The sequence below is a fragment of the Aegilops tauschii genome, chromosome 3, assembly GCF_002575655.3.
Source record: "Aegilops tauschii subsp. strangulata cultivar AL8/78 chromosome 3, Aet v6.0, whole genome shotgun sequence".
Taxonomy (NCBI): domain Eukaryota; kingdom Viridiplantae; phylum Streptophyta; class Magnoliopsida; order Poales; family Poaceae; genus Aegilops; species Aegilops tauschii.
In genome coordinates, this window is record NC_053037.3 from 574,193,416 (window position 1) to 574,204,279 (window position 10,864).

Sequence of the window (10,864 nt, forward strand, 5' to 3'; positions counted from 1 at the left end):
CATTGGTCCCGGTTTGTCCCATCAACCGGGACCAAAGGGGCCGGACGAACCGGGACCAATGCCCCCACGAGGCCCGGCAGGCCCCTGGCCGCACGAACCGGGACCAATGCTCGCATTAGTCCCGGTTCGTGACTGAAACGAGACTAACGTGAATATTGCCCTGTAGCCAAAACCCAGTTTTTTACTAGTGTAATGACCATATTAAGGATCGAACATATTTTGGCCAAAGAGAAACAACTTATATATGCACCTATGGTGTGAAATGTAACCAGGCTCTCCAAAAAGGGTTATGCAGCAGAAAGTTGGCTGTCGGATTTGTGCGGCAAAGCAGAGCCGCTCAAATTTGAGCATCTAACACTGGCACATAATACATATTTTTTGTTTCACATCAACTGGGGCATAATACATAATATAGTAACAAATGATTGGTCGTCTTCCGACAGCACATTAGACTGCCAGAGTAAGTGCTAAGAACAGCGCTAGATAAAAGAGCAAAATAGTTCTTCGGTTCAAGATAATGGGAACATCACGCAGAATAGTGAGTCCATATTTCAAACATACATCAAAATTACTTGATAAATTTAGAATTAACATGCATGGTAGCCACTTCCTTCAACATGGAATGGTATGGATAAGCATAAATTTCATGCAACTATGAAACGGTCTGAGTTTTATATGCATCAACAAAGAGGCTAGTAGGTTTATAGTCGATCGGATTCAAATCATACATATTGCAGCTCATGAGGATACAACCATCTAGGTGGCGGTGCTAAGAAGCTCCGGCATATAGTCGATGTGATTCAAATCACACATATCGCAGCCTTCAGATTAAAAACGGAACATTCACAAAATTACCGTCTAGTGTTGGAAAAAAGCATGTGGAACAAGAGTTTGTTTGAGCTGCAATTGAGTAGGAAACACTTCCTTGCGATGGAAAGTGGCAACCAACTTGCCATCCATGTCAACCTGAAGTAGCCACCCCGCAAATTTGACCAGCACGAGCAACTCACCATTTCCAGGCACGACCACTGCATACCTAGAACCTTCAAGCATTCCACACATCATGTTGATCTCAGTAACCGGCAATGCAATCTTGCACTTGAAGGTCCAGACCTCGTTTTCATAGTCCAGCAACATCCAGATATCAATGATAGTTACACCATCACTACATATGTACATGCCGAGCACACGATCCATCTCAAACAGCGCATTGTAGCGAGGGGCAACTGGAGCAACTGGAGCGCGCATCTGCCGGAACAATTCGGTTGAGGTGTCAAAAACCACGATATTGTTGCTTCCAATCTCACGTTGCTCTGAGGGGCAATGCAGGCTGCCACGTAATAAGACAGGTTGCCCACTGCTGCAATACACTTCCTTCGCCTCCGGCTGCCACCCGATGTTCCTCGGTGGTTGGACTTGGACGGAGCCCAATGTGAAGATGTAGCAGGCATCCTTGCCGTTGATTTCCTGATTTTCAAGATACATCAGTACTCGGTACTCACCAGTAGGATGGTGCCTGTACATTCCCAAGATGACGTAGCCAGAAACAATTGGCAGGCGAGCCGACTGGCGAGTGGCCGGGTTGCAGATACAGAAGTAGGTGCCGGTTGTGTCATGGGAACAGAGGAGGAGGAGACCGTCACAGGAGTAATACAGGCCACAGACCCTATTCTCAAGCCGGGTCACGCGTTGGAGCTGGGCGTCGGCGGCCCGGTGGTCGAAGGTTACGATGCTTGGGTAGCCAACATCGCGGCTGAAGGCGACGGGGAGCACGGGCTGGTGGGCATGGTGGGCGAGGAGGAAGTCATGTGCGGAGGTGGCGTGGTGCCAGGCGCGACAGACAGCGCGGCAGCGGAGGAGAGCTTTGGGGGGCAGGCGGACGAGGATCTCCCAGATCACGATCTCGTATGGGAGCCCGCGATTGGCACGCGCCGATACTGATCTTGCGGCCTCCGCCATGGTCGCTGGCTAGGAGCCTGCCGATCCCCGTCCGAGGAGCAGGAGCAAGAAGGGTTTGTGGCGGCAGAGGCACGCCGCCGGCTAGGTGGCTCCCGGCTGCCGATCCCCGTCCCAGGAGCAGATCAAGAAGGGTTTTTGGCGCCGGGCGAAGACGGCGGAGGTCGTACGCCGGTAGGGTAATAATTGGGAACGAACATGGGCTGGGCTTTAGACTATGTTTTTTTATAGTATGGCCTTTAGCATATTTTCGATTTGCATGTTCATCGATCGATTCAGTTTTCGTTTCATTTATTCCCTCAAAAGTGTCTCGAATTATTTTTTATTCCCTCAAAAAATAAAGATTCATTTTTTGTTTCTCTTGAAAATCGAATACCACGTTTGGGAGTTTTGTTTTCACAATTGCATTCAGTGAAGAAAAATATTTTATTTCTACATGAAACCGATAAAAATGTAGATCTGTAATTAATTTAATGTCTGTTATTACGATGCTGCTAAGCGTGGGCCGGGCTGATCATAAACCAGCGCTCGGCTCGCAGCAGCGCGCCTGTCACCACATGCGACACACTACCAGACACTTGCAGTTTGAGTGACGGCCTGCCATTGGCATGCACCCCATGGCAGCATCGGTGAATAGCCTGCAGCTCCGGCACAGGCCATGACGAGAGGAGGACGGGGCGATCGACGGTGACAAGGCAGTGGTGGTGGCCGGTGGGTCGCAACATCATCAGGGTGTTATACAAAGATGGCTTTGTCCTTGCATATATATATATATATGTAGCAAGTTTATGGTTAATTATGATTGGTTTGTCAACGTCAAGTTTCATGCGCAACTGACTTGTGTTTGTGGAGGGAAAAAACTCACATTATTTTAGTTTTTGCGAGTTTATACATTATTTGTCATTTATTTGAGATCAATGTCGATTGGCTGGAAGAAAAGTATAAGCTTTAGATATAATATAGTCTTGCAGGGTTCTGTTCTCTCATTGAGATGACTGGACCTAAGCAAGGCATCTCAATGATTTCCTCTTTTCAAATAGAGTTTGACATGAGGATTAAGAAAGGAGAGCAAGAAGAAGATGATCTACAGTTGGTCTATGGTGCAATGGACTACTGCAATCCAACCATGCTTTGCACAATGCACACCATTCATGAATTGCATTCATGGCGATACTGCTGCGGTGGACATCACTTTAGCATGGTTGTACTTGTGCAACGCAGTGGAGGCAATAATAGAGGTTACCATAACAAAAGTGCAGAGTGGGTTCAATTTAACTCTCACTTTGTTTGTGTTTATCCGTGGGTCACCTCACACAATTCTGCTCGTACATGACACTATTGGCAAGTCACGTGCCATAAGAAGATCTGGGATTGCCATAGAAAAGGATACTCGGATACATTTGAAGTTCAAATCTTGTCAAAAAGGCTCTAAAAATGTTGATCTTGGATGCTACTGTTACTTCAAAGCGAGCACCCACGGAGGTGCCTGTAATGAAATAATGCTTGAGCCTGTCTCAATCTCAGTGAAGGTGACTTGGTCTACTGATTGGTGAGTCATGTGGCTTAAGAAGATCTGTGATTGCCGTAGAGATGGATTGTTGGATGCATTTCAAGTTGGCTCCAAAAATGGTGGTCTTGACCCTGCGGTTAATCGAAAGCGAACACCCACGGATGTGCCTGTCAACAAATAATGCTTGAGCATGTCACGAAACTAAAGCCAGCCGAAGATCTTGACTTTAATGGTGGCCCATGAAGACCAAATGTAGTTATGGTACAAATCAAAGTTGTCTTCAGCCATGAGGATGCTGTAGCCATTTTTGGCTAAGAACGGCGAACCATGAATGAAAGATCTTTCGTCTTGTCTTGACGGTCGGAGGAGTGAAAATCCTGCAACAAAGAAGACAGCAACAACCAATTTTCTTGCAGCAACATTGGTTAGGCGAGTCTGAAGGTTAAATAACAAGCCCATTTGGCCAACTGTAGCAACTAAAACCTTTGTCATCAAGTGAGTGTGAGTAAAGGTGTGGGAAGGCTTTTTGTAGTGGGGTATCGAGTAGCCAAGTGACAAGCCAAAAAAACTTGGAAGAGCCATTGTAAATGAGGACGAAGGAGGAAGTAATAAGAGTGGGTAGCTGTTGGTTCACAATTTTCCATAAGAAAGATGACTTGGCAGTTCTATCAGCGATATTAAAAGAATATATTTGGTTGTACCAGTTGATACATGGTAAATCAGGTATCTATTTCGGAAAAGGGGATGACCCCGGCGTCTCCATCAGGACGATGCATACAAACATATATTATTCAGAATGCAAAATTCAGTAGCCGAACAACATCAATCCGGAAATACAGCGAAAATAAAATCCGAGCCTGCATGCCTCGCGACAATAACTCGGACAGATAACCACTAATCCTATGTTATAAGACGACATCAAAACGTAAAATGCACAGCTCCTAGGGTATGCCTTCAAGAAAGACTTGCCGCACGTGTGCTGATGATGGCGAGTCCAACACAAGGTTGAACTCCAGATTCTCATCCTCAAGGCCAAGCTTCAACCCACCACCTTCAATAAGGACACGACACATGCGTGCGTCGACATAGCCTGATTATAGATCTTGTGTATTCCACTAGAGTGCATAAAGTTAGTGTTAAAGCCATATATACCATCATCCCTTGTCTGGGTACTGTTGCCTCGATAATCGGATACCTTTGGAGAAGACACTAGAAGACAGACGTCCCATACCGCCTGCCTCCCGCCACTATCGCACCACCTTTGATCCAGCAACAACAGGCTAGACATGAGACCTCTGTCAGAGCCACCGTGCAGCACATGCTGGTAGCAGTCATGACTTGACGCCCCCGCATGAGACGTCGCGCTTAGCATCCACTGATAGCTCATTCCCCGGATGCTTCACCGGCAGATGACAGGCACTGCCCGACGACTCCGAAAGAGACACATGTGTCACCTGCTGAGCCACATGAAACCCAATTTGTTGATGGAGTGGACGTCTCATACCGCCACTAGCCTCAGAAGGCCGTCACTATCTCGAGATCCAGACTCTATGTCGCCTGCAAGATCACGGAGTCCAACGCCCTGATTCCGGGTGCTATAGGAAGCACCCACCACCGCAGCAGCCGTTGTCGTCGTACATACAACGGCAGCCGTCGTCACGGCCATCAGATCCAGGCACTAGGTCCTGAATCCCTCGCGCGCCGCCGCTTGACCTCCCATCACTATGACGGGAAGGCCACCACAGCTCGGCTGCCCCGGCATCCACCGCCGCGTCGTCAGAAGGCCACGCCGGGCAGGGAGACATACCGCTGCCGCGGCGGAGAGGAGCGGCCTCCACAACCACGATGTAGCCGGCCGACTGCAGCCCACACCACCCGCAGGTCAGATCTGACCGCCGCGAAGCAGCCGACGTTGATCCCCGAGCACGCTACACCCCACGTCGCCCAAAGCGCACCCACCACGCCACTGTCACTGCCTTGCTCCAGCACGCGCCGCCGTCGGCGCACTCCGGCTCGCGCCGAATCCACCCCGCGAGAGGACGATTGATCCCTGCTGCCACCGGCGCTGGCTGGGCTTCACCCGGTCGCCGCCCGCGAGGGAGGACGGAGAAGGGGAGGCCCTGGTGGTGCCTAGGTTTTCCCCCCTGCCGCTCGCGGGAGCGATGGGAGGATGGGAGGAATGGGCTGGAGGAGGGAAGCGGCTGCAGGAGGAGGAGATCTAGAAGAAGAGCAGGTGTGGAGGAGGAGATCTAGAGGAGGAGGCGGCTGGAGGAGGAGAAGGCGATTGCGAGGTCGTGTGACCGGGATTTTTCAAAGCCACGGCTTTTTTCCTGCATATACATTAAGCATATCATGCTATCCTATTCCTTGCTGAAGGTGATCTCTGCATATAAGCATTCAAGTAAACTCGACTGCAGTCAGCTGTAAATAAAAGAAAAAATTCCCTTTAGATAACAGGTGTTGCCACTGCAGTCCGTCTAGTGAACAGGGTACTTGCTGCCATTTGACCCAACGTTTTTTGTATTCAGGCTAGTTTCAGTGTTCATGCATGAATGCATGATAGTCCTTCACCCTTCAGCAGGCCAACAGGTCAAAATCAGATGACTGGCATGTATATAACACAAACAGATCAATCCAAGTTGAATCAAATTCTGGCAGCACCTGAGACAACTGATACTAAGTGATTTTTGAGATAATTCACGCGTACAAAAAAAATGAGTGCAAAATTACAGGCTGCATCAACTCTACAAAATTCATGCAACGATATGTGATTGCTTAGCACACCACTGCAACAAAGATGTAGCCATCACGGTCAAGGGGTAGAAGTGCGTGAAGGCTTTAAAGTCCTTCTTGCTAGGTCCAAACTCGTCAAAGCAAAAGATCTGATCCAACCATCACGGTCAAGTGGTAGAAGTATCTCACACCACAACTTCACATGTTGTCTAATAAGAGAAAGATTGCTTGCCTAACCTTGCAGGCTGTAATTTCAGATTAGGGACTCCCCTCCAATCAGCAGCTGACGAATCCTTCCATCCTCGATCCCTCATCTTCAGCCACCTTGTTAGCTTGGATTATGCTGACGCGGCTGCCATTCTTTTCTTCTCCACAAATATCATACCGTGTATTTCCCCTCCACACTTGGGAGTTCCAGAGAACTGTTGGCACACATAAGGTTTTTAAGTATGCAACAAGTGCAGTATTTTTTAAGTGGCATTAAACAGCACTTTTATAGTATGTCAAGATCAGAACTTGATAAACTAGATAAACAACTCAAGAGCATATAAGACACTGATATTTCCAAGTATAATTCTAGCATACTGCACTGGTACCAATGCAGGAAAACTACTTCTGAAATTTTTATTATCAATTGTTTCATCACATTCCATAGTTTCTAACCAAGTCTTATCCTTTCTATAAATGGCAGTTGAATTAGTCAAAAAAACTGGCTGAGTTATTCCACACGCGACTGGAGCAGCATGTGCATAATCTTATAGTTGAATGGTTCAGTACAAATGTCTACAAATGTCTATCCCTATCATTCTCACTCTCAAAAGTAAAGGTAAAGAAGGGAGGAATATTCTAATAACTCATCCAGACGTTCCCAGCAGAAATATGCAAGAGTGGGTGAAAAAACAAAAGTTTGAGCTGTTCAAGTAGAAGACGAACCATATAAGTGCACTCTGGATGAGTTTGACAAAGAGGAAGAAACAGAAATCTTGTTGTACTGTTAGCAACAAAAAAGGAACAGAGAAAGAACACTTCAAAGAAACAAAACTAAACGACTAATGTATTCCACCTTGACTTTGTTGACCTCTCAACCACTAAATCATTTATAACTGGATAAATTGAATTGGACATGCATCGTTGCTAAATATAGTACTATTAAGAAAACCACTGGATAATCTCCAAAAACAAGTAGAAGAGACCTCGATAAAAGCCAAGTAAATTCTTCAGATAATAAAAAAGCAGACACATGTGGCAGATCAGCTGATCAAGACGACCTGGTAACTGTAGCATCAACTTGCATGGTAGCCACTTCAGCCCAAAAGGATAGTCAAAAAATATTAATGCCATGCAATGCAACCATATAACAGTCGTAGCTTCTTGATCATAACTTTGTGTATATCAATAAAGAAGCTAGCGGGCTCATAGTGGGTCCAGTCCATACATATTAAAGATCATAAGGATACAAACAGGTGGGCTGTTCAGAAGCATCAACTCAGTCAACATCATTCAGATGAAAGGCCACGAGTCACATAATAACCATCTAGCACGGGAAAGAATAACCATCTAGCATGGGAAAGAAGGTATGTGAAACAAGAGTTTGCTTGAGCCGATGTTGAGCGAGGCGGATGCCTTCGTGATGGATACTGGTCACTAGCTTGCCATCAATATCGAACTGAACTAGCCACCCGCCAAATCTGACCAACACCAGCACATTACCTTCGCAAGAATCGACCACCGCATTCCAATTTTTGATAACCTCACCAAACTGTACATTAAGATATGCAACCGGCAATTCAACTCGGTGTTTCAAGGCCCAAACCTCGCTTTCGTAGTCCTCCATCATCCAGATATCTATGATTTTTCCTTCACCATTGAAGCTGCACATGCCGAGCATGCCATACATCTCAAACAGACAAGCACGGTCAGAAACAACTGGTGTAGACATTTTGCGGAACAACTCAGCTGTGGTGTCGAATACCATTATAGTGTTGCTTGTGCTCTCAAGTTTATCTAGGTAGAGATGCAGGCTACCTGTTGCCCGGCGTTGCTCGCCGGAACACCTCCTTCCTCTCTCTCTCTCGTTCTCTCACTCTCTTTGAAAGTTCAGGCGAAGCAGAGACAGAGACAGGTGGTTTTTGTGCAGCTTAAGTTCTGCTGCGTTTTCTGTTAGCTTTATTCATGGATCGACTGGAAAAACGGATCGAGGACGACCCCCTCTACTGGATCGTGCCATCCCACGATCAGGGGCGCGAGCTTGCCGTGAGCTACGGCCTCGGGAGCGCACAGACCGCGTCCTCAGGCTTGACTGAAACTGAACACCGAAAACAACTGCAGACTGACGAAACTGAAACCTGAACCTAAACCTAACCTGAAACTTGTCACGCTAGTTTATTTGCTAACAATCTCCCCCTAAACCAGTCATGACCAAGGAAATCAAACTTCGACCATGCCAATACGCGCGCGCAGCTCCTGGAACCGCGTGCGCCCGAGTGATTTGGTGAACATGTCTGCGAGCTGATCACCTGTAGGAATGTGTTCGACTTTGATCTTTTCTTCCTCAATGCAATTTCGGATGAAGTGGAATCGTACGTCGATGTGCTTGCTCCGATCATGGAAGACCGGATTCTTGCACAGCTGTATGGCTGACTTGTTGTCGACGAAGATGGTGACTGCGCCGTGCTCCTCCATGAACAGATCGCCCATGAGCCTGCTCAGCCAGATGCCCTGACAAGCTGCTGTTGCTGCCGCCACGTACTCCGCTTCACACGAAGACAGAGCAACAATCTTCTGTTTCTGTGACTGCCAGGTGATCGGCGCACCTCCAACGAAGAAGATGTTCCCCGAGGTGCTCTTGCGATCGTCGACATCGCCGGCCATGTCAGAATCACTGTCTCCGACGAGCTTGCTCTCGCCGCCCTTGGTGTATCGGCAGCCGTACCTGCGCGTGCCCGCAATGTAGCGCAGCAAGTGTTTGACGGCGGCGAGGTGCGCCGTGCTCGGTGCCTCCATGAAACGACTGACATAACCCACCGCGAACAAGATGTCCGGCCGGGTGTGAGTGAGGTACCGCAGCCCTCCGATGATGCTGCGGTAATCCGTGGCGTCCACCAGTGGTTCTGATCCATTCTTGCTTAGACGAAGCCACGGCTCCATGGGAACATGCGTTGGATTGCAGCCCGCCATGCCCGCGCGCTCCAGCAGCTTGCCGACATATGCAGACTAGGATAGGATGATCTCTCCCCCTCCTTGCTTCACCTCGATGCCGAGATAAAAACTGAGCAGCCCTAGGTCGCTCATGCGGAACTTGGCCATCATCTCTGCCTTGAACTTGCTGACGCACTCGCCGTCGGCACAGGTGACGACGAGATCATCCACGTACACGCCGACCAGGAGCCGAGCTTGTCCTCTGCCTCGAGCGTACAGGGCGTGATCAGCCGGGCAACAAGAGAACCCCCAGCTCCTTCAGGGTGGCGTCGAGCTTCTCATTCCATGCCCGCGGCGCCTGCCGCAGACCGTAGAGCGCCTTGTGCAAGCGGTAGACCTTGTGCTCTTCTCCTCTTCGAGCAAATCCGGGCGGCTGGGTGACGTACACCTCCTCCTTGAGCTCACCGTTCAGAAACGCTGACTTGACGTCGAGGTGGTGCAGTTCCCAGCCGTGCTGCACCGCCGTGCCGATTATGACACGAACAGAGTCAAGTCTTGCCACGGGCACGAACGCATCGTCGAAGTCCACGCCCTCCTTCTGCACAAAACCTCTTGCTACTAGCCATGCCTTGTGTTTGACAATGGCGCCAGCAGGGTCCTTCTTCAGCTTGAAGATCCACTTGAGGCTGATGGCTGTATGGCCTCTGGGCAGATCGGTGAGTGTCCAGGTGCCGTTCTCTTCAATAGATGCCAGCTCCTCGAGCATCGCACTCCGCCAGCTCTCATGGGGCGCTGCTTCAGCAAATGTAGCCGGCTCCTCTTCGACCAGCAGTAGGCGTTCCTCGGGCGCAGACGACTTGGCCGCGTCGGGGTACATGTCCGCGAGGAGGCGGAAGCGGTGCTCCGCGAACTGATCGTCGTCGGCGTCGTACGAGTCATACCGTGTCACGGGTGGTGAGACAAACTTGATCGCCCCTGGAGCCTGGTCAGGAGGCGTCCTGTCGCCAGGCCCGCCCGAGGAAGCCGAAGACGCGCTGGTCCACGGTGTTGCTGGAGAGCTGGAGACGGCCGTGCTCTGGGGTGTGGCGGGAGCAGCACCCACAGACCCGCTGTTGGGCGTGGCTGGTGAGTCCACCACGGTGTCGTGGCCTCCTTCTTGATCCCCGCTCGGGTCGCTTGCCGCGGTGTGCACGCTCCGCCCTTCAGTGGTGAGCGGGAGCTCGTGGTGGACGACGAACGGCTCCGCCGTGTGCCCGCCCGTGGCGCCCCAGTCCCAGCTTGCGCCCTCATCAAACACCACGTCGCGCGAGGCGTACACGCGCTTGGTCAGTGGATCGTACACTCTGTACGCCTTCGAGCTCGCCTCGTAGCCGATGAAGACCATCTTGGTGCTGCGGTCGTCGAGCTTCTTCAGGCCGGGTCGCGTGTTCTTGACGTAGGCGATACAGCCGAAGACACGCAAGAAGTGCACGACGGGTTTCTTGCCATACCACGCCTCGTACGGGGTTTTGCCGTCGACGCTGCGGG

At 49.8% G+C, this 10,864-nt stretch overlaps 2 protein-coding genes across 2 annotated transcripts; both read right to left on the minus strand.

The window, feature by feature from the left end:
• Nucleotides 1-756: 756 nt before the first annotated feature.
• LOC109763950 (putative F-box protein At1g32420) lies at nt 757-1,959 on the minus strand. Its single transcript, XM_020322830.1, has 2 exons — nt 954-1,959; nt 757-821 (listed from the first exon to the last, which is right to left on the minus strand). The coding sequence occupies exons 1-2, from the start codon at nt 1,957-1,959 to the stop codon at nt 757-759; spliced, it is 1,071 nt and encodes a 356-aa protein (XP_020178419.1).
• Nucleotides 1,960-8,626: 6,667 nt separating this feature from the next.
• LOC120976048 (secreted RxLR effector protein 161-like) lies at nt 8,627-9,376 on the minus strand. The gene has a single exon (XM_040402846.1). It carries the CDS (start codon nt 9,374-9,376, stop codon nt 8,627-8,629), a length of 750 nt encoding a protein of 249 aa, XP_040258780.1.
• Nucleotides 9,377-10,864: the final 1,488 nt, after the last annotated feature.

Bases quoted from the DNA above. Each gene is read 5' to 3' on its own strand.
- LOC120976048 (XM_040402846.1), bottom strand. From the start codon at position 9,376: ATGGCGGGCTGCAATCCAACGCATGTTCCCATGGAGCCGTGGCTTCGT.
- LOC109763950 (XM_020322830.1), bottom strand. From the start codon at position 1,959: ATGGCGGAGGCCGCAAGATCAGTATCGGCGCGTGCCAATCGCGGGCTC. The intron at 822-953 runs GCAAGTTGGTTG...TTTAATCTGAAG, and splicing joins ACTTCAGGTTGACATGGATG to GCTGCGATATGTGTGATTTG.